Source organism: Netta rufina (genome assembly GCF_964035555.1).
Source record: "Netta rufina genome assembly, chromosome: 1".
Classification (NCBI taxonomy): Eukaryota; Metazoa; Chordata; class Aves; order Anseriformes; family Anatidae; genus Netta; species Netta rufina.
The window spans coordinates 11,447,338-11,471,302 of NC_140123.1; the positions used below are offsets into that span (position 1 = coordinate 11,447,338).

At 34.0% G+C, this 23,965-nt stretch overlaps 1 protein-coding gene across 1 annotated transcript in view; it reads left to right on the forward strand.

Moving 5' to 3' along the window:
• Nucleotides 1-603: 603 nt before the first annotated feature.
• DEUP1 (deuterosome assembly protein 1) overlaps nucleotides 604-23,965 on the forward strand; it is a gene marked incomplete at both ends in the record, with an annotated part of 39,919 nt that continues 16,557 nt past the window's right edge. Inside the window, 8 exons of the mRNA XM_084288200.1 lie at nucleotides 604-647; nucleotides 6,675-6,846; nucleotides 8,226-8,321; nucleotides 13,130-13,264; nucleotides 16,183-16,296; nucleotides 18,698-18,910; nucleotides 22,971-23,107; nucleotides 23,748-23,853. Of these exons, the coding sequence (XP_084144326.1) occupies nucleotides 604-647; nucleotides 6,675-6,846; nucleotides 8,226-8,321; nucleotides 13,130-13,264; nucleotides 16,183-16,296; nucleotides 18,698-18,910; nucleotides 22,971-23,107; nucleotides 23,748-23,853 (1,017 nt within the window). The remainder of the gene's footprint in view (nucleotides 648-6,674; nucleotides 6,847-8,225; nucleotides 8,322-13,129; nucleotides 13,265-16,182; nucleotides 16,297-18,697; nucleotides 18,911-22,970; nucleotides 23,108-23,747; nucleotides 23,854-23,965) is intronic.

The following is a 23,965-nucleotide window of genomic DNA, read 5'->3' on the forward strand; positions in this document are numbered from 1 at the left end:
CAGTCAGATCTTTCCTTGCTGCTACGGTGCATGAGTGCTCCATGGATCCATGCTGCATTTGCCAGACAAGGGAGTAAATAGTTCACATGAGTCTGAAAGTGTGTTTGGGAACCATCCTAGCCTGGCTATAGGTTAATTAGAACATATGGAGGTATGAAATTTGGCCTCCACTCCATGGCAGTGGAGAAAAGGCTGCTGACTGCACCCACAGATCTACAACAAATTTACATTCATATATTCCAGAGTGCCTTGGTGAATCATTGATGTTACGTGACAGAGAATGATCCAAAACAAACTCTTCCTCGTGGAAATCCAAGTTTATCCTCAAGCTAGCACCCCTTCTAGTATCTCACTGTTGCAGCAAGTGCAAAAGCTGCTGACGGAGAGCTGAGCTTACTCCAGAAGTTTTCATCCTGCCCATTCCAGGATGTAATGTAGAGCCACATTTCCCTGCTCCTGTTGTTCACAGTGGAAGAATTACAGAATTTGAAGGGAAAGCACTGAATGATTCAGTATACACAACTTCACTATGCAAATGTGCATGTGTAAGAATATGAATTACTTGATTTGTTGTTTCAACAGGTCAAAAAGACTATCAATAACATGGAACAGTGCTTGGAAGTGTTTCAGGAACAAGCTCTCGCTAAGTGAGTAAAGAATATCTGAGAGTTGAATACATAACAGAATTGAATTTGTGGGTTTATTAAAGATGTAAAACAAAATATTAATGATATGAGAAGCAAACATTATTTTTCAATTTCTTTGGCTGCTTTCTCTGCAAACTGTGAAGAGGTTACTAATAACTAAGACAACATGGCTTATCACAGTAATACCCTACTGACTGTATCTTACTTATTTAATTTTTTTAAATCTGCATATCTAAACAAAAGAGAAATGGTGAAACTATGCAGGGTTTTATTAAGATGTTAAGCAATTTTATTTTAAATGTTTTTCAAAAGTTGTTGCTAGGCTACAGCAGTATAAACACTGCTTTTAAAACATTCTGAAGCCTTAAAAGCAAGGCTATTAATTGTTAAAGCTATAGTCCTATTTTTCATAGGTAATAACCAAAATTGATCTACCAAGTATGAGATGCACTTTTCCTCACAACAAAGTAAACTTTTTTTTTACATAATCCAAATTTAATTGTTACAGTGTTTTAGTACAGCACAAACTATGGGGGAGATTTAAAAGTGGGCCTCATAACATCCAGCCTCTTCAGGGAACACAATGATATGAAGAGTACGTCCTGATATGATAAGCTGAATAGAATATTTATCTATTATAATTTATGAATAAACTTAATACCTCCTTTTCATATGAAATGGTTTCATATATCATTATTACCAAGAAGCAGCCCTAGGTCATATGGCACATATTGAGTATAAAAGAACTTAAAATAATAGAGACACACATATTCAATCAGACCTGGCCCAGGAAGGCTTTAATATGATTTGAAAGTGTGCTCTGTTGTACTGAAGAACAATGTGTGCAGTTTTCATAATGGAACAGAAATAGTATGCAGCATTAAAATATATTCTGAACAGTGCGGCCCTTTTTTTGGCTCAGAGGGCCATTCTTTTTGTTAGTGATATGATTGGTAAATATCATAATTAAAATTAGAATTTAAAAATATCAAAATATTGTTATTTAACACATCAAAAGCTCATTTTAAGAGTTCACCTCCTGCTGGCTTTAGTTGTAATTGACATATGTGAAATTTCAAGCCACTGCAGATGGATCTAGAGAGTGATATGTCCTATCATAAAACAGGTATTCTAGATAGTTGTTTATTTCCATTACCAATACAAAGAATCTGGAAGAGTAATTTAGGATACACATCTGATGATAGGAGATTAATGTTTCAGTCTGTGCTGACAGTATTGCAGAGATAATGCAGATAGCTTTCAAATTTGGGAAAAGAGCTGAATAATGGTGACAGAAATCATGACAATTATCTGCCAGCTGCAAGATCCCATAAATCAAAAATTATCCATCCAAACATGTGTATGACTGTGTATGGCTGATAATTGTTAAATAAATTAATTGTAGTTCATATACAGGGTAAAATGTATTAGTGGAGTGCTATATCACAATCATTTTATATATTTCTTATTTTTAAAGCGACTTTTAAGAAGGGAAAATGAATTAATATTGGCTCTAGAAGCTGGGTTAAGGATCAAAAAATAATTAATGTATTTTATTGAAGATGAAAATCTTTGTTTACATTGTTCTGCATAAGTTTTGCATGTGTTTTTAGAAATATGGTCATACGTATTTTTCTATTTGTCAGCAAACCTGAGAGTAAGGACAAAATGTATGAACTAGAGACTGATAGTATGAACTAAACATTTCTTGAAATTTCAGTTTCTAAATTACAATTTCTTTCTAAAGAGTATGGACAAGAATATTCTTTCATACGCATTTTGGTAACTGTTACCCTATGGTTGATATTAAATGTTAAAATGGCAGTGCTAACAGTTTTAACATTAAAAGGCATTACGATTTCTGTAAATTTATAAAACCTTTCCAAGTTCAACAGGTTTGCAGATTTGAGTTCTGTAATAATCATCAAAACATGGCATATGCATCACTTAAGCGCCAAGAAAATGTGTTCAATAAACACTTTTCCATGTTAAGGAACTATTTCTTTTTTTTTTTTTTTACTGTACTGCAGTTAGAAGTTGAGCATGCAAGATACATGGAATGTGTGGGGCAAGCATTTCACTTGAGCAGATCCTACAGACAGGGAACTTCAGTGTGTCTGCATGGGCACTGGGAGGGCAGGAAACTGGGGAGCTGGCTGAACAGCTGGGATATGGAAGATTACCAGAAAAGAAAGGAAACATTTTCCACAGGGGCATTTTTATCCATGGCATTTGCCATTTTGAACAAGGTTGTTAACTTGAAACAAGTGCTGGTGTTTACCTGAGAAGGTGGTATCAACCCCCAGAAGTAAAACATGTGAGTACACGTACTGTGTTCTTCAGCGATGTGCTGGCAGCACACCCAGCAGCTGAAGTCTCCCTGGCATTAGGGGTATTACCTCTGAGTGCTTGCCTTGCTTTGTGCTTGAATACGTGAAGTTCTGCTAAAATAGCATTCCTAGTTGCTTGGTACATTCTTGGTTGCAGTGACCCCCCCCAAAAAAATAAGCCAGATTGTAACATACATGACACAAAGCAGCAGCCTGTGCTAATTTTGGATACTGAAATCCTCTTTGATACTCCCTAGGACTGAGCAGTTACAGGCACGTTGCTGTGTGGTTTTTCATTAACCCTGTTGTACTTTACTGCTACATTATGCAGATGCTGCACTGTCTTTTGTCTCTGTGTGACCATCTTTATGGCAATTATTTCATAAATAGTCAATTTACATGTCCAGGCAGAAGGAGAGGAAGAAAAGCTAGGAAATACTGAAGAATTAATAAAAGAAATAGTTAAGGTCACTCTAGCAAACCATCATGCCATAGAGGTATTAGAATGACTGCAAACTGATAAGTGATCATGAAGGCATATGCCACACAGATGTATGTACCATCAGCAGTAGAGAGAATATTTAACTTTTAAAACTGCATAAATTAAATCACTATACCTGCTGACTGTTACTCTTAGTTTTTTTTTTTTAGAACAGGTCAGTAAGGTAAATGATACTTTTGAGAGGAAAATATAACATGGCAAAATTCAAAACAATGACACAACATTCTTAGCTTATTTTAAATCAGAGATGTCTATCAGAAGGCTAAATATATTCTCACGAAATGTAATAGGTTTCAGTAGATTTTTACATCATTTGAGATTAACAAATTTATGAAAGAATACAGTTGCTGGTTTAATCAACAGGAAATTCAATGTAGGCTTGCAGCCAACCCCCCAAAAAAGTAATAAGAGGCTTGAAAATCATGCAACGGTATGAGGAAATGGAAATTACATTTAGATTAAACTTTAATTGTGCAATGAATAAGCACTGTGACAGATTAAAAAAAAAAAAAAAGGTGAAGAGAAAACAGGCGTACCACTGTTTACTAATTGCATATTCTATTGAGATAAGAGGGAGACGGTTAACACTGAAGAAACACCACAATGTAATTTACTTTTACTTTCACGTAGGTGTGGCAGTTTCATATTTCATGTAGATATGACAGATGTGGATTGGATACACTAATCTCTAAATTGTTGTGGAGGGAAAATATAGAAATTTTCACAATGCTCAGATAATACCTGATAATAATGAGGGGTTTAAGTGAGATTTTTTTTTTCCATGATCAAGATAAGATTGCAGTGACTAAAGGTAGCACATTTCAATACTTTCCAGTATGTGATAAAGATAAGATAGAGTATTCTAAAGATAAGATAGGTATTCTTAATAAAATACTAGAGCTGTATATTGGGGCAATTTATGAATATAATCTCTTATTAAATCAAGCAAAAATATTTTAAAGCAATTAAAACTAGAACAGGAAACAAGGAAGGTATTAAAAAGTTAAAAGAAGAAGCAGATAAGAAAGTTTATTAACTAATATGAGAAGGAGATATGCAAATAAAAGATGCCACTAAAGAAAATTGCGAGGAAAGCAGATGTTTACTTGCTGAAAGTGAAATGAAAGAGATGTTGTTCCTGAAAAGTGTAAAGATTCAATACAGTATTCCACTGGTTAAAAACAATCAACGAAAGATTTTCCTTCACTCTTGTGAGATAAATGGCACTTAGTATAATGCCACTTGGTACTTAGTATAAAAGTATCTCCATCTCACATCCTATGGGCTCTGAACACAGTAAAACTGCTTAGAAGTTGTGGGATTTTCAAAGAAATACAAGGTTGGTAAATATAGTTTCCTTTCAAGAAATGACAAGAAGTGAGCATTACAGTGGTGAGTAAGTCTGCCAAAGACTTTTATCAAAATACTGCCTTAAGTATTTCTGATCTGGTATCTCAGTTTAAGTAAACTGAGGTCAAAATGAAGTTTTCAGTGACTTACAAATACTGATTTTTGGTGATGTGTGATTACTCATAGTGATAGAGGATAATCTGATTGTTTTTTCCTATATAACTTGATGAAAAATAAGTTTTATAGAAACTTTATAGGCACTCCGACATAGTTAAGGAATTTGTTCAACAGCTAAGTTTTCTTTATAGCTGTCCAAAACCAGCCCTGAGTGTTAATGGAATAAAATTCCCTTTATTAAATGGATAGGAATTAGGCAGGAGTGTACGTGGTCTCATTTCTCTTTTTCCCAAACCCTAGAATCCTAGGTTAAATGGATAAGAAGCTGTGAGTCAGAAAAATAAAATAAAACATTTCAATAAACAAATGAATTATCTTGTGATTTTCTTTTTCCTAACTGGAGTATTTCACTGCAAATTTTATAGAACCATGAGTTCTATAAAGATTCTGACTTTTAACAAAATCATTGCAATTCTGCAATGCCAGATATAATTTCACAGATTGAGTGAAACTCCCAGTTCAGAAAACAATTGAGTTTATTGGGCAATAAATTCTCCAAAATACTTACAGAAAAAAATCTCATATACAGAGAAGAACAGTATAATTTAGACATAAAACAGTCATTTCTACAAATAAAAAGTTTAGAGTGCAGAAATAATTGTTCCATTTCTTGCATAAAATGTATCCAGAACCAAATATTCTATAATGTATATCTTACTTCAATTTTTTCTTACATTCATCATCAAATGCAATACTTGAATTTATATGGGATAAAGAAAGCTTCATATTATTCAGATGCTTTTTATGTACCTGCTAAATGGTGTATGCCATCTGATTTCAACAGTTTGACACTGTCCAGTGTTTAATTTTGTGAAATTAATATGCTGTTCCTCCATAACAGTAAGTATAAGAGGGCAACTTTGACTGTGTTATGTTTCTGATACACCTATATATTCTGTTTATATTCTAATATATATATTAACTATATATTTTGATGCTTATGACACATCATATTTCTAAAGGAGTGACACAAAAAATATTCCATCACTGGTGATGAAGTTATAATGTAAGGGATGTATTACAAATTCAACCTCAGAAGTTTGGAAAAATTCTAACGTTTATGTTAAATCCAGCATGTGGTCCCCCAAAGATAAGTTCAATTTCAAAGTGCGCTCACTTCTGTGGTTGCTAATAGAATTAAACCTTACTAGTATCATAGAAGTTGTCTTATTCCATTTTCTACAAAGAGATTGGGAAAACAGAGTGTAAAAGTAGAGCTAGCAATCAAGAACAGTGGCTAGCTTTCAAGCCAACTGTTTAATAACTTCTTCCAGCAAACTGCCTCTATCCGTAGTGGAAAGTCCTGTGCCCACGTGCAGCTTAATATTCAGATTGTCCTACTATTGTCCTTTTAGGTTTAAGCTTGGAAACCTTCTACTTAACTTATGCTCATTTGACAGTTCCTACCTGACAGACTGAGAGGATATCAAACAGCCTTAAAGCTAGGCAAAAGATCCACGATGTACTAAATATTCCCATTTGGACTTCGGACAAATTTAAGATTTAACTTTTGAAGGCATAATTTAGCTTTTCTATTTCTTTCTATCTGATGTTGAAAAATGATGATCTTCATCAGAAGTAAAATCAAGTCTTACCAATATAAATAGAAATTTACTTTCCTCCTTACTCAGTGTTTGAAAAAATAAATCCATTTTTTATTATTACTAGAGCCTCTCCGTGTGACACTCAACTTCAGGAGTTACTGCATCAAATTGACATCACAGTAAACAGCAAAAAAGTGGAATGGGAAAGGAAGATGAAAGCTTTGGAAGCAAAGATGGATATCCAGGATCAAGAACTAGCAAGAGCCCAAAGCAAACTGGATCAAAAAGGTCAAGAGGTATTTTAAAATGTCACATTCTATAAAGTATTTATTCTGAGAGGTAGTTAATAGTACGCTCAAAATGCTCTATAAGTAGGCTTGTTTGTTCTATCATGTAAAAATACCAAACACCCTTTAAAGGTCACTAATTACTCTTACTGTTTTGTTTTAAAGTGTGCTTCTGTTCTGAAAAGTATTTGTAAAAATGTCATTGAAAGTCCCGTGATTCTTCTATTTCCCTAAAGTCTAAATCAAATAGTTTAGTTGAAAAAAGATATTGTGTGTTTTTTTTTTTTTCCTAAATGCCAATGCGTCTAGTTTCATCAGATATTTTAAAAGGAGATGCACAGTTCAAAAGTTTGACAAAATTATGTATTTGTAATTCATGTTTATACTCCGTTTTTATAATTTTACATTCTGTACTGGCTAAATGGTAATTTTATTATTAATAGTGGAGATTTGAATTATCACCACTTAGAATTGCTTATCAAACTGAAAACCCCAGCGTACCTGACATCATCTGTACTTCCCAGTCATGTCTGCTGAATATTCATTCAGAAGTATTCATGAATCCTAGCATGACATTCAGCTCTAGTTCAAGACATCTGAAGTTAAGTGTTTACACATAGGTCTCCTCTTGTGAGTTAGTTGTCTAAACTGCCAGTGGGAGTCTTGAAAATGCTATCTCACTCCCTAATGAGCAATTACAGGAACTTGCCCTTTGTCATTGCAGTCAGAGGAGCCAAGAGAATAACTCAGCTAGCCAATCCCCAAAACATCAATTTATTTGCCCATGCACAGATGTTATCTGAAATATTTTAGCATATTCCAACTGGCTTCCAGCTGCCTCTCCAGAAAAACTTAGGTGTCATGTGTGCTCTTTGTCATATTTCTCAGATCTTTGTGAAAATCTCAGATAATTCAAGATATGTCAAATAGCACTGTACTTAGGGAAATGAAATAGGTCTAAAATGTCTCCTGATAATTTGAACATAAGTAACTGAAAGTAATTTATATGATTATATAAACCATTCAAACAAAATTTTCACACTGGGGCACAGCAGTTCATTTATGTGGTTGGTTCAGAAATGCTTTCATTAAAAGGTCTTGACAGACATACCGTATTATCATTAGATCATAATATAAGCATACAATGAGTTTTTTTTACTATAAAATCCCTATCTTGATGTTGCTGCCATCTGGGTTTGTGGTGTCCAGATTTATTATTAAGTTACTGAATGAATAAGTATTTTTAATATTTACCTTTTATGCAACGGTCTTTCAAAATTTCAAATGACTTTCAAAAATAATGTAGATTACACTTCAGAATGTAGTTTCAAAAATAATGTAGATTACACTTCAGAAAAGGTAAAAGTGAATGCTTATTCTAACTGTAGGTGGGACTACTTCAGCAGAAACTGGAAAACTTACAGAAAAATAAGTATGAAATGGCTCAGAGTTATGAAACGCAGCTTCAAGCACTGAAATCTCAAGTAAGGAAAATGTCAGTTTCATTATTTTCTGATTGCATTAGAAAAAAACTTATACATGCCTAATGGTATAGATTTTATGGATTTTGTAAAACCTTTATGGATTTGGCAAAGATGAATTGTGTCATGCTAATAATGATGACTACAACTTCTTACTTGGCTTCATTGTCATTACTGTACTGACATGTCCAAACTCTTTGGATGGATCTTGATGTGATTATGACTTCTGTTACGAAGACAAGTATTAGGTTTTCTGATCATGGAATAATAACTTAAAACCTTGGTGAATTAATAGAACAGATGATTAGATTCATGCTAATAAGACTGGGATGCACATTAGGGATTTGAAGACTTAAACTGCTCTCGTCACATCTTTGCTATTGATTTTTTTCTGGGTTTAGTTTGCCTGGTTTACAGGGATTATTAAAGGCTTGATCATTTTTCATAAGTGAACATAGTATCAAAACTACAGCAACCTGGAATATTGTTACTGTGGATTTGTTTTGCCTTTATTTATTGGCTGTTTGCTCTGTGCCTGTGCTTTTGTTCTTCATTATTTTTTGCACTTCAGTTACAAATCTAAATTCTTAGCAAGCTTGAGCCTATTCTAATTATCAGATTTAACAAGTTAACATACAAAATTCTAATTTTTTTTTCCTGCTGTTCTACAGTTTCCTTCACTGAATTCTCCTACCAAACATTTAGTAATTAAAATTTTCCAGCAATCACACTTACCACAGAATTGTCTTAGATTGTTTAAATTGGAAATCATTATTTTCATTTAGAGGTGATAACACTTCTTGCCCACAATCCATCAAACCAATAAATGTATAATTTACTTTAAAGATTGTGTTTTCTTTCATTTATTTTTTCTTTTATATGTGGAAACTGATTTGGCAAACAGTTCTGGGAGTAAGCAGAGATTGTTTTGGTTAATATATAATTAACACGTTTAATCATTTGGGAAAGTGGCTAGAAACAAAAGCTGTTTTATAGTTTGCACATATTACAGAGAAAGAAAAAATGTCTAACATGGTTGTTGAGAAGTTAAGCATTAGACAACGAAAAATGGTGTGATGTGCCTTTAGCACTACAAAACTGTCCCCAAAACTGTAGCAGATTGCTCTTTCTTCATCCTTTGTCACATTTCCTGCAATGTATTTCACTTCTTAGATTTTTTTTATCTCATGCTAAAAATGGCTGCTTTTAAGTTACATGTTTTTGCTAAGATCTTTGCTATTCTTTATGGAATTTAAACTCTGGGTCATTTTTCATAAAGCTTTTGATTTTGAAGTTGTTACTTACCTTACGTGTCCTTCTCAGGAGCAAATACAATTTGTTTTCTCTTTGTGTTTGTTTGTTTTTGTTTGATTGATTGATTGTTTTAAAGAATCTGACACTTTACCTTCAAGTTTCTCTGTGTAACTGGTTGTGCTTCTTGCTGAGATTCTCCTTTTCAGTTCCTATTCTGACCATCTAACCTTCCTGTGAGTGCCCAGATTGCTACTCCTTTCATCTTTATGCAAGAAGTTTTGATTTCTGGCTCTTAATATACATCACTTTCCCAACCGGTGTCATCCACCACTTCTTTGTCTTTCAGGCATCCTGTTTTATCAAAGGCTCTAGCACGGATGCCATTTGCATTTCATTTTCCAGTGCCTATTCCTCCTCTTTCACCAACCTTAATTCTTCATGAGGTATCCATCCTGTACACAGTGACTGAAGAACTGCAAGTGCCTAAGTTGGGAAACCTTCCTAGATTCTCTGTGAGACAAACAGAAAGTTTATCTGTCAAAACAATTCCAAATGCTTATGCTGGGCAGTAGGACTGTCCCACTCTGCTGTTCTAGCTTTCACCAAATCTCCTTGTTAAGCTTCTTTCTTAAATGACAGTGCTGCACAGTCTCCACTGTAGAATTACTTTAATGTCCCCCATTTTAGGCTGCACAAAGTCATATCTAAAATATCGAGCTCCACTGAAAATATTAATCTTTACCCTGTGTCCTTTGTCTCCTTTCTTTTGGTTCTTATCTTCACTTGAAAATTACACCTTCTCCAGTATATATTAAGAGCTACAATTTAATGTTGCAGATATGGCGTGTTACTGTTTACCCAGTAGCATTGTGTTTTCCGTGCAGATGTTTTCTTATAATCCCTCCCAGTTTTTCTTCCATCCTAATCATAATAGAAACAGTAAGGATTGCTTTTTCTAGCTCTAAGAAAGTTAAGGCCATTTAGAACAAATTTCTCCACGATAACACTGTGTCTGTGGACCTCAGTGCTTTTTACCCTTGATACTAATAAAAGCAGCTGTTTAATGAGTAACATTCCCACAGAATTCATTATGTGCTTGCCGAATGCAGTAAAACCCTTTTTTTTTTTTTTCACTGTTTTTTTTTTTTCCTATTAGGGAAATAATTCCTGCTATGTAACCTGAAACTCTTAGGCCACACTGTTGCACTCATCCAAATATACACGTACAGCATTTTGTCATAATTTAAAAAGCAAAAATTTTAGGGGTTTATCTCTATTACTTTATTCTCTCTCTTTTTTTTTTCTATAGAAATACTTAGTAGTCATTCGCACTTTGAAAATGAGAGAAAACCTTCAGCAAAAGAAAAAGAATCTATTCTTGCTCTAAGCACTTCAACAACTAAGTGCATTTAAAAGTTAAATGTCTAAGTCTGAGCTACCTCAGAATCGATGGAAGGAATTGGACACCCCTAGAATATAATGCATTCCATTGTCTGGTGAGAATTTAAAATAGCTGAAATGCCTAAGCATTTGGAGATAGTTCTTTCTAACTCAGAGTAGCTCAGGCTTGGATGTCTAACTTTCAGAAATCTGAACTTAGATGAATCTCACCCTCTTAGATCTCATCACTTAGATGAATCACTAAAACTCATTCCTTCTCTGCCCCCAGATGGGAGGATTCTTGGCTTTTAGTCTAGTTTCTGGTCAGGATAACATCCAGACTATAATCTTTATTAAATAAATATCCACATTTCATTAAATTAATCAAACATGAAAACTCATTTTTTCTCATTTTGTGTGTTCCATTTTAGATTGATCTGCTGGAGTGTTGAAGTCCTACATTTCCTAGCCTTTTTAGCATGACCAGTCTAGTACCGGTCTTCATCTGGGTTTGCTCTTCCCAGGCAGTTTCCATATGCCATCGTATATTCAAGAGCAAAACTCCTGTTAGTTGAAAACAGATATCTTTCTTCCAAAGGCAGTGAGTTCCATGTTATATGAGCTTGGATGATCTGACACATTTTAAATCTCACCCTTTATTCCATCTCACCTGTGTTCTCTGGCAAGGTCCATTTCAAATACAGGCAGCGTCTCTACAAGACTTTTAATTTAATTAAAAGGTGAGCTTTCAACTCTGTAAGTCCATGTTATAAGATTTCTATTCAGAAATTCCAAGTTGGTCAGATCTATTCCTGGATCTCACCGTTTCATGACACTTCCTGGTTTATGACTGTCTACCTGCTGGTCATCTTTTCAATTCCTTTCTCTATTCCCTATTACAGGTTCCTCAAATTATTTCAAATATCTCTAGGAGGTTTCCACATGATTTCTTCACTCCCATATCTGTTTTTCTGGACCTTCTGTGCAGACCTCAATTACTCATTCATTGGTTCAATAGAATTCCATTTCAGTTTTGTTGTTTTTCCCCTTTGGGAGTTATTTCTTATCCAGACAGTGGTTTGCCTTAGAGCTGAACAAAAACATGAAGTTTTTATGGATTTTATTTGAAAATCATGTTAGAGTCAAAATTTTTAAAGTGAAGCCGTAATTATTACAAAGAATGTAAACTATCATGTATACCTGAATTTAAAAGAGCCAAAAAACAAGAGACATGAGCAGTATTCATAGTTGTAAGCTTCTTTTTTAGTCAACATTCTTTGCAAAGTTCTTTCACTTAGCTTTCCTCAAGATCATATATTTAGTGTTTCCTTTGATGAAATCCTTGGTTTTCTTTTTTTTTTCCAAAACAGGATATACATATCTTTGAGCAACCTGATGTGGTGGGAGGTGTCCCTGCCCGTGGCAGGGGGGTTGGAATTAGATGGTCTTTAAGGTCCCTTCCAACCCAAACCATTCTATGATTCTATGACCTCTACCAGACAATGGCAATCTCTATTATATCAAACCTACATGTATAAACATCCACTAGCCCCTTTGTTTGTGTAGTGCAGCAAACTGTTCAGAGTGGCCATTCTTCTGAAGAGGCTGGTACTTCTGCTGGTACCTTCACTTTTTTTTCCTCTGAGTCCAAAGCCACGCTTTCATGGTAAGATCAATAGGCAGAACACTATTTAGGGTCCAATTCTCACAGACGCTCTTTGGTACTTCCTGATTCCAGAAGAAAGCAATCATCCTATCCATAGCATGTCAACAGTTTTCGCAACAGAAGAGAAACATGCAAGTTTAAAATATGTTAATGATAATCCTTCATTCTGGTTAGTGAAGCACCCTTTAAAAATGTCAACACAAGATGGCAGTAAACAAGTGTAAAACATTTCATATAAACAGCAGAGGAAATGACACGATGGATAATAGTACCATAAAAAACTTCAGCAGAAGTAGCTGCCAGATGAACCTATCTGAACAGTTAGTTAACATTTATGTGAGATCTTAGTCTTGTTCAGCTAAGAAATTAATTTTATTAATTGATTCTTTGTTGTATTGATTAAATATTTAGATTGTTGAAGCTGCAGTTGGCAATTCTAGTATAAAGAAAACCTTGCCCACGTGGTCAGCCTTTACAGATTCTGCATGTTCATTTCTGCTTTCATTTTTAGTTTTCAAAGCTGACACATAGTTACGAAAAGCTACGGTTACACCAGTTAAAACAAAAAGATCTTCAAAGTAGAGGAAAATGTGAGGAAAGCCTAGAGACACCATTTGAATTGAGTAACTTAAGCAAGAAATTGGAGGTAAGAATACTTTGTCGTTATATTCTACTTTTAATATCCATTTAGAAATAATTTGTGGATTTAAGTCAAAACTTTAAATTTCTGCTTATTCTACAAAAATTATAAAATTGTCTTCAACTGGCAAGAGAAGGTGCGTAGTTTGATATCCAGGTTTTGTTCCCTCACTCAACTTTTAGTAATGTTTTTAGTAGCTTTAAGAGGTAATAGACAGAATTTGCTTCATAAATGTATCTACAGATAAATTTTACTTCCTTCCTGATTAATATATTTAAACTGAATAGTATCCATTGAGGCATCAGAGATTTTACATATGCAGGATATTGTCACATGATACCTACCATTAATTTAGGTTTATAGACTTCAGGACAACTTTGATTGTGTAGGACTAGATAGAAAATGGATTTAGGTTTGAAAAATTGCTTGTTATACACATATCTTGTCAGCACCTATATGCCTGAGGCAATCCACAGCCTAGGTCTCAGTATCTGATTCTCCTAGGTCACACATTAGGAAGCATAAGGCACTGAAAAATACAGTCCACAGAATCCAATATACTGAGTGGGGGACTAGATAACGTGTGACGCTGAGGATAGGATTCAGTTATATTTCCTATCCATCCAGACACAGAAGAGATTTTAGCTGACTTATTCATGGATACCAGAAGATGCTGATCTCTGATCAGAATTCCCAGCCTTGACTTGTCATAGTTTGCGGTTACTTTGTGACCTGTGGAATAATCAAATATTTACTGGGCCAACAGGAGAATTAGCTAGCACAGAGAAATGGCATGTATAGACTCTGCCTCTATACGGTGGCTTCTTAAATACTGATGGGTCCATTCACTGGCTCAGAAACTTGGATCCAGTCTCACCTCTGATAACTGAGCAATCTAATCTCTAGCTGTACTCATTTTCCTTTCTTCTTCCTTGCTTATCTAATAGATTTTCTAGAATCCTATGCAAAGTGAAACTTCAAAAGGAGGAATTCCAGAGCTTGATGAAAATTAATATATAGTTTATTATGTAGAAAAATAACTTGGGAAGACTCTGTTTCAGATTCTGTTTGGAGAGATTTTGGAAGATTATTAAACCGAGTCTCCCCCATATTAGGAGAACAGTCTAACCACTAGTCTCATGTAGCATAGAAGGATAAGGAAAAAAAAATAAAAATTCTCTGGCTATCCTATGCAGAGAGCATGATAAAGTACTGTGTGCTTCAAGCATTTACTACGCTGTGTCCTGTAGGGAAAGTAAGCAGATGAAACTAGTGGAAACTAAGCATGAGCTAGTTACCTAGCTGTTAAGCATTGTGAAGACGTAGAGGCTCATGATTTAGATTTATGTAAATTTATGCTGTAGATAGCATAAATACTTAGAAAACTTTTCAATCAAAAAAATTAAGATCTAATAGATTTTAAGTACTTTCATAATACTTAAGCTGCAATTAAGCAGAATTTTAGGATGTATATTTTGAATTTGCCTATCTTCTCTGTTACGCTGTAGGATATAGGACACATAAATGTTGATGTCTCTTCCACATGGAAGAGTCCTTGTCATCAGAAAAGCTGCTAGGCCTTGGACTTCAGCATAGCTGCCAACACGTGCTACTACAAGAATAATAAATGGGTTATACATCCATTGTTGACTAAATATATCGCTACTGTGAAACTGTCTGATCCAGCTAATTTGAGAATGACCTTATTCAAGATTGAAATGTGAAAATAATGTAACACAATGCTATCATTTGATTAATTATGCAGTATGAAAAATGAGTGCTTGGAATATATACAGCAAATTCTAGTATTCAGGAAATAATTACGGTGCTGAAAATCTACTAAGCTCAGCAGTGCTTTAGTAAGGCCTTGAATCTGCAGTCCTCATTTAGTAGTCTGAAAGTCCTTTTGTATCACGTTTTGCTAAAAGGGGAAGATTTTAGTTGGTTTAAAATACCAAAGCAGATATTAGGAAAGCTAAAACTTGTATTAATGTATGTTAGCAAGCATTTGATTTAATTTCACTTGCAAAGTAATTCTTATTTTTTAAAATTCAAGGAATATGCCAATTTAGGCATAATTATAAAAACTCATCTACCTTTTTGGGACCAACAATTCCATTGTGAAAAAGGAAATTTTTATAAAAGCATATTAAACAGTATACTTTTATTTTGGTAATTCTTCATGCAAAGAAAAAGAGCAACAACTTTAGTAATTCTGGAGTTCTACTTGCTTGGTACAATACTGCCTTAAAGATCAGTCATGAACATACAAGGTCTGGTACGATATAAAAGGAAATTCAAATACAGTATAAATAGGAATGTAAATACAAATACAAGACCTGTTATACTAGAGCTTGTTAAACAAGTTTTTATTTAAACTAGGTGAACTTAGGTGAAAAATTCTGAACCTGAAGCAGCAATTGAAAAGAGAGCAAGAAGTAAAAATTATTCACTGTAGTTGTTTTCCCCCTTGTTCAAGAAAAAGAACAAAAAAGAAGGCACTCAAAACGTTTGTCTGAATATTAATATTAATCCATGCTGATTACTCTACTTTACTTCAAACTCACAGGAACTACCCTGCAATAAGATTGGTTGTTTACAGTCACAACTCTAAGATCTACCCTAATTTTAAGTGACTTGAAATATTTTGAATATTTGAATATTTCTATTCAATGATTATGTTTACCACTAAAGTTTTTCAGATTAACAGCCCTTAAGACTATTTTTTCTGGTGACGGTGGCTGGTGGCTGGATGGCTTTTTATATGACTGTTCTTTTCATCTTCTTTATGAAATTCTGGAAAGACTATGTATTAACTATAAAACTGTATTTTTCTTAGAACCATACAAATTACAAAATTATTTAGATTAAGGAAAAGAAGTAATTCTTCCTCTACTCAGTAACCTTGTTTTGCTGTCTTTCAGGAATTTAAAGCAAAATCAAGAGAATGGGATAAGAAAGGGACAATCTGCCAAAATCATCTCATTTATTTAGATGCTCAGCAAAAATTATTGTCTGAGAAATGTAATTTATTTCAGGTAAAATAAGAAGCTTTAGAAGGAAGATGAGAATTAAATGAGCAGTTAGTTCAGCTAGTATTATTTACAACTTATTTTTAAAAATTTAAATGTACTACTAAGCTTACAGTATCAAAAATTAATATGGATACATTGTTTTAAGGCAAATCCATACCAAAAGATTTATTGATTCATACAATTATTTTTTTCCTCATTTAATGTGAATAAATATCATGATGAAAAGTAGAATATTTCTGATAAAGATAACTGCAAAATGCAATGTTTTTTTACTTTTTTAAGTATACTCTGAGCATACTTTTATCTTCTATGCTATCTATTAATATGCAATTAATTGCAATGACAAGTTATTGATAAGTATCTTACAAAGTAAGCAGTACATGCCACTCCCATGTTGGCTGGAAATATAAACTTCCCTCTAATCTAAGGTATCCCTTACTTTTTGAAGATCATAAATAAACAGTATAATTTATACAGAAATTTGAATTCCTATGTGCTGTTCCAAAATCACACTTGGAAATGTTTGTTGGATCACTTATCCCTTTTTGATCATATTTTTCAGCTTTCAAGTTACCGTTCAAGTTACCATGGCTGGCTTTGTGATCCTTTCTAACTTGCCAATTTATTATTATTATTTTTTTTTTTTACATTGCCTATTGATCTAGCATATTTTTATTTTTTTTTTTTAATTCCTTCCATTCCAGAATGAAATATTGATTTCATGCTTTCTTGATAACATATCCTGCTCTGAAAAAAAAATCAAGAAATAACTAAAAAAATAATAGGTCTACAAGACAGCTCAATAATGAAGTACAGGGAAGCCAATTACGTTGCTGACTGGTAATCCTCTTTTCCACTGGGACTAAGTTCATTGGATCTTAATCTAGTGAAACACTTTCTTAATGATTCATATGAGACTCTTTACCCATATCCAGCATTTCCAAGGATGACAGTTACATTTCATTTACAGATGCTGAAAGCACTATATTGTAATTATTGAACTTTCATACAAAGGTGTGAAAAAAAAGCAAGGCTTTGACTAGACAAATCTACTGACTGATGTATGTGGAGGTGATTATATAATTAGACGAGTCAAAGTAGATTGCACAAGATGATCTTTCTTTCTTTCGAGGTTCACATGACTGTCATCAGTGAACTTTCTTTGAAGACAGATTTCATTGTAACTGCAACAGCACACTGGCTAGTTTATTAATTACAAAGCTGATGGAGTGTTTCAAAAGCATTAATTTGTCCTGTGTCTTTGCCCCAAATTCCTTTTCTGTGAGTTTTTGATTTCCAGATGGAGACGTGCCCTTTTTTTCACAGGATTCTTTGACATTATGGTATGTCAAACTCCATAATTTAGATTTCAGGGGACCTTAATTTATTATCTGTATAAATTAAACTTACCTGCCAATTTCTTTAGGCTTTTTATTTAATACGCAGCCAGTGGCCACTTCTACTTATGTGTTCAGCCAACACAAATTATGAGAACATAGTGAAATCAAAAGAGTCAAAAGAATGCCTTTTTGCAGTCCCAAATACAGTATTTGTAGCATGACTGCTTATGTTTAATGTAAATCTTCTTGCTCAACTTGATCTCTGCACTTGATATATGTTTTGTAGGTTTTATTTTGTTGTCATTTTTCAGCTAATTCTCAGTCTTCTGAAAGAGTACTGCTACTGTGTCCCAGTAGGAGTATCCATATGGATTTTTTAAACAGTTACTATAGGTATTTTGGTTCTTCACAATGCCCATGAATTCACAAATACCACCAATAGCAATTTTCTAAAGTTTTGTTTTTAGGACTCTTTAATCAGTACAAGAAACTGAATGGAGTTTGTGACTGCTTCTAGAGATGCCGAATGTGCAAATGATTTTTGCACAAGATTAAGGATAATGATATCAAGGGAGTACAGTTACTGTAGTAACGGAGCTGTTTATACATAAACTATGTAATACTAGCCTTCTAGTCTAAAGTTAATTCTGATCCTGAGGCACATACACACAATTCCTACTGAGTTCATTGTATCAAAGAGCAACATTTCTCCCCCCAAAATGTTATAGTTAACTGCTTTGAGTTAGATCATCGTAATCACCCTTTTACATTTAGGGCTAATATTAAGTGCTAGGAAAAAAACACAACAGAGGAGAAAAATCCTCGAAAAGTCTGTAACCTTGTAAGTGTCTGAAATATTCGCACTGAAGGTAAGGAACTTGAGGCTCAAGGAAGATAATATCATTTCGAGAAGTAATGCAAACTGTTCTATTAATGACATCTTTTCTAAGAAAAACCTGGTGAAGAAAATGAAAATAGCTTTGTGATTTTAGTAGTAATGGTTTGACCATAGCAATATAGATGTAATTATTTAATTTCATTAAAAGAGTTTTACTGTTTTATAGAAGCAGACCAAGAGTTATCAATTCCAGATAAGCAATAAGAAACAGAATCAAGAAGAGGTAATTACATATGGCCATCCTGCAAGTGAAAAGGATGAGTTAATTACTGAAAAGCTAAAGGCAGCTGTGAATGAAATAGCAATACACAGGAACAGACTACAAGAGGAAAATCTGAAACTCCAGGAGGATCTAAAAATGTTCCAAAAACAGTGCCAGGTAATGATAGTTTTTCTTTTCTATAACTACTGTGGTATAAATGTTGGAGCATTAATTACTTACAGGTATACTTTCAAAAGTGGTACTGGCATGCCTATATAAAATATCTATACAAGCATCGTATATAAATTTTTTGCAGGAGCACAGAATGAGCTGTGAACAGTAAATTTTTATTGAGTAATACATGAAAACAAAAATGTTTGATATACAGTAGCACATTTTATTCATATCTGTTTATCTAGGTTTTTATAGCTTTCCTATCCCTGTAGCAGACGGAGAGTGAAGTGTTTACTTCACTTGGTTCCTTGTATAAAAATTACTTCTGTAAAATTTCTTTATCTTGTTACCTCTTTTTGTACAAACTGTCCTACTAAACTGACTATACCTACTAAATATTTATATTCAAAAGCCTATGCTATACTTTATTGTTGTAAGAATATTTTTCAGTGCAATGAATTTCTAAGTTGCCAACCACGTGAAGACCCATCAGTTTTTATCTTAGCCTACTGCTTTTTTGCAGACGATATATGAAGACAGCTATTTGGGCCTCTTCTTTTGTTCATAATCTATGAATTTTGACAAGATTGAGATAATACAAGATCTCTTCAGACTTTTTATTAGTGAAGTTTGAAACAGATCTGGAATAAGATTCTCATTTCCATATTTTTCTGGTAACATACCCCTGCTTATTTATTTAAGCACTTCAATATTCACTAATATATAGAGAGAACTGTAGTGACTTTAACTCTTTCTCTTGAAAGATAATCTATTTCTCTTAATAGACAACCTTGCTGAATTTTAACTTCAGTTGCAATATACAGTAATTAACATATACGTGCTGGAGATTATTTTCAGGTGTTGTCAGAACAACCAAGTTTTGTACACATGATGTTTATACATTTAATTCACACATTAGTTCCCTGAGTCATTTGCTTGCATGCAAGTTATCGGTATGCAAGCAAAAAAATCTGAGGCCTGTTAAAAAGGTTCCAATTAATAGTAGCAGGATTAGATATATTTAGAGTGGAACAAAACATGGAGATTGGAGCAGGTGGGCAGATGTTGTAGAGAGTACATGGCGTCATGCTGTAGCCTTCTTAAAGAAAATCTCCAAGCAAGAGGATTTTTGGAATTGTGTGAACGGAATGTGGAGAGATTTAATTGGAAGTGGAGCTAGATACATGTAACACTATTGGCTAAAGAGCAGAAAGCTGCAGAATAACTGTGGTCTTCTTGTGAGATAATTGCTGTGTTAGTGAGAAAAGCTGCATTTGCCAACAGCTGCAGAAGAGGACATTGATGTAAGTCAATATATGGTGAAAATAATGTCACTATGAGCTAAGTGCTAACAGCTAAGAGAAAATATTCTTTTTAGGAATGTCTGCATGAGAAATAAGAAAGTGCAGGGTCTGCCGTCAGCCAGGAGTAAGCAGGTTTGTGTGAAGGAATGCTGGGTGGAGGGTGAGGATAGTTGGACCTGATGTGGATGAAATTGGGAGGACTAGATGGGCATCTTGGTGGGGAGAAGGCTGGTTGCAATGCCTCACGTCTTCCATGCCTGCAACTATTTCATTTGTGCTTCTGCCTATTTCTCTCATACTACTGAATAGCAAGAAAGAAGTGATAAAGTGAACTGTATGCAAGACCAGTTTACCTGCTCTAGAGAAAAAAACAAACTTAAGACTATTCAAACCAAGACTGCAGAGTATTTCCTAACCAGATGAACTGTCTGATAAACTTGATTGCAGCCATGCGTGAGAGGCAGCTTGAGAGCATCACACGAAACTCTCAGAAAACCTGCATTAAGTCAGTGGACGCTAATTTATATAGAAATATAGCATATGATTGTATTAGAAAGGTTGAACAGTGTTGAGTACAATTAGAACAGGAGCTGATCTCTAAAGTTTTGAGACTTCCTTTTGATATCAAACATGGCAATCTAGTTAAAGCGACATGTTCACAGAGGAAAAGAGAACATTTGGTATTTTTTTCAACTTGAAACAGTCTCTGAAGATGTAATACTTCACTGGATGTTTTCTAAACAAAACCTTATCTTTTCTTGTTCAAAATTAATTTTCATTTTGTTTTTTTAACAAAATGCAATAGATATTTCTGAAAATAATAAATTATAAGTATCTATTTTTATATAAGTATCTATTAATAGTATCTGTTTTTATATGAGTATCTGTTGGGTGACGGAGCATTGGAACAGGCTGCCTAGGGACATTGTGGAGTCTCCTTCTCTGGAGATATTCAAGGCCCATCTGGACGCCTACCTGAGCAGCCTGCTCTGAGGAACCTGCTTTGGCAGAGGGGTTGGACCTGATGATCTTTCAAGTCTCTTCCAACCCCTACAGTTCTGTGATTCTGTGATCTAATTGACTTTTTTGAAGTGATATGTGAAACTCTTGACCTGAAATTCTGTTTCAATTATTATTGCTGCTACTGCTGTGGCTGCTGTTATTCCTGGTACTATTGTAATTCATAGAAGAAAATACAATTTAAGTAAATATGCCTGTTGAATGCAGCCTGCCACAGATGCTTCAACTTCCACCACACAGTTGTGCAGCATTTCCCTTATCCACCACACAATCGAATCAGAGGTGTACACACACACACACCCTAAAAAATAATATATTATAAACTAATTGTGGCTGTCTCATAAATGTTAAAGCCATTAAGCTGATCATAAGGAAGTTTCTGCAGAGAATTTTAACAATTTATTACACTTTATTTCACTAAAAATATGGCCACACTTCTATTTCTGAGTTCAAAAGCTCTCTCAGCCTTCATTTAACAAAGAATATAATGACTACATCTGTATTTGCAGCCCCTAAAAAAAAAATTAAAAAAAAAAAAAGTTTCATATCTGTCTTCAGCAGCCCTTTCAGCCACAGGAAAACCACAGGCTTCTTGGAAGGAAGGTCATTCTAATATGAGGCTCTAAGGGAAATAAACCTTTGAAGTTCCTTGCTTGTGGAGTCGTTTCTGGATTTCACTTTTTAAAGTTGTCTTTTGAACGTTTAAAAGCCTTATTTTTTCTTTTAAACATGGAAACTATATTAAAATGAAGAAATTATGAGAAATACTTGTTTTTAGTGTAACAGTTTTAAAGGCAAAGGATCAGCATACTTGGAAAATCCTTTTATCTGGAACATGCTTTTGGATCTTGGGTGAGAGGAAATAAATGTTCTCTGAACATTTCTATTATTATTACAAGAATCTGATTACTGTTGCAACTTTTATTATTTGGCAGTTATAGTTCCAATTTCTTATCTTTAGTATGATCTTAATATACTTTTTGGTAATTGCTATAGGAGCTCAGATTTTATGATGTCAAATATAACGTGACATACAACTTGCTGATAGAATATCAGTCAGAAGTGAAAGGTAAGTTAGAGACAAGATTTGTGGAGTCCCTAAGGAAAATATTTTATGATTGTGTGAAAATTTGGTGATGTTCATCTACCCAGGCAAGTACCAACATGGAGACAGAATTGTTTTGGAGATGATTGAACACACACGATATACATACTTATACACATGTACATAAGTCCACAGGTATCTGCTCCAAGCTTCCAGGCAACGTTTAATGAAGATGTGCACCTAACCCTGCCTTTCTATAGCTTTGTAGTTTCATGCTTTTAAATTTGGAAACGCTGTTATCAAAACGCAACATAGAAGTTACTTACGGCACTAATTCTTACATATGAAGCATGTTCAAGGGTGTAGAAGCTGTTTAATCAAGCAAACTCTGCATTTTAGATGTATTTTGTGTGATAAAGAGCTTCTAAGTGGTGTCTCCTATGATAACTTCAGAGACATGTATCGGAACATTGCAAGAGCTAAAGAATATTCGGTATCTGTTTTTTAGATGGCATTTCTGGAGAAAGTAGCTGATGTGGAAGCAATACCTTCTTCAGAAATAAAGCTAAGAATATAAGTATATATATCCTTTCATACACATTACTCAGGTGTCAGAAGTGATGCAAAATACAGCATTTTGAGCTACTACTCTCTCATTTTATTTGGCTATTTGTGTATTTGTTTTCTTCTTTAGAACATGGAGGCCAGCTTTTCAGAAATGAAAAAAGAGCTGCAGTCACGCGATGCTCTTTGGAGAAGGATACATCTGGAATGCCAACAATTGCATACAGAATTACTGAAAATCAGAGAAATGCAGGAAATTCAAATAAAGTATGTGTGCTAAAGACAATGTTTAAAATAACAAGTACTACTAAGCTAATCTTTTTTTTTTTTACTTCTGATTTAAATCAAGTCTGTTGAAAAAGATAGTTGGGATTCAAGTGTCAGACTTTTAAACAATTTTTGAATGAACATTTTCATACATGACAAGATTAAAGGCAGTAGGTGCACCCTCTGTTAAAAGGCCTTTATGTTGCATAGATCTTTGCAAGTCAATGTATTTAACCTATTTTAATTATATGCTTTAAGTGCCTCTCTATTTCTTGGCATTAAACACTTTGGAAACAGAGCGATTATGATTCTCCCTAACCTTCTATGAGTAAAATGTTCATCTTGTTATGGTTTATCTAATCTACCATAACTGTCAAAGAACACATGAAATACTAATCAACAAGAGATTTCAGGATTCTTTCTGCACAGACTTCCCTTTTCTTAATCTCTAGAAATCTCTCAAGATCCAACCTTTTTTAGGCCAAATCTCGTGGTGTTTTTTTTTTTTTTTTTTTTTCATCGCCAAACAAGTTCCCAGTTTTACCCTGGGAAGAAGATTTTTAAGTGAAAGATTATTGCACATTCTGCTTATTTCATATTTTTTGTTTTGTTTTGCTTTTTTTTCATTTCTTATTTAAAGACATCAGTCATCTTCTGAACAAATTACTGAGCAACCAGAAAATAAAAATTCAGACTTATTACTACTGGCACAAGGTCCAGAAAGCCAACAAGAAGTGCTAAACAAGGTACGTCATACTGTTAAGTATTTCCAGGTCTCACACTGCAGTCTAGGATTTAAAAAAAAAAAAAAAAAAAAGGAGAGAGAGAGAGATCAAAGTAGTGAGCTTGGACATGTAA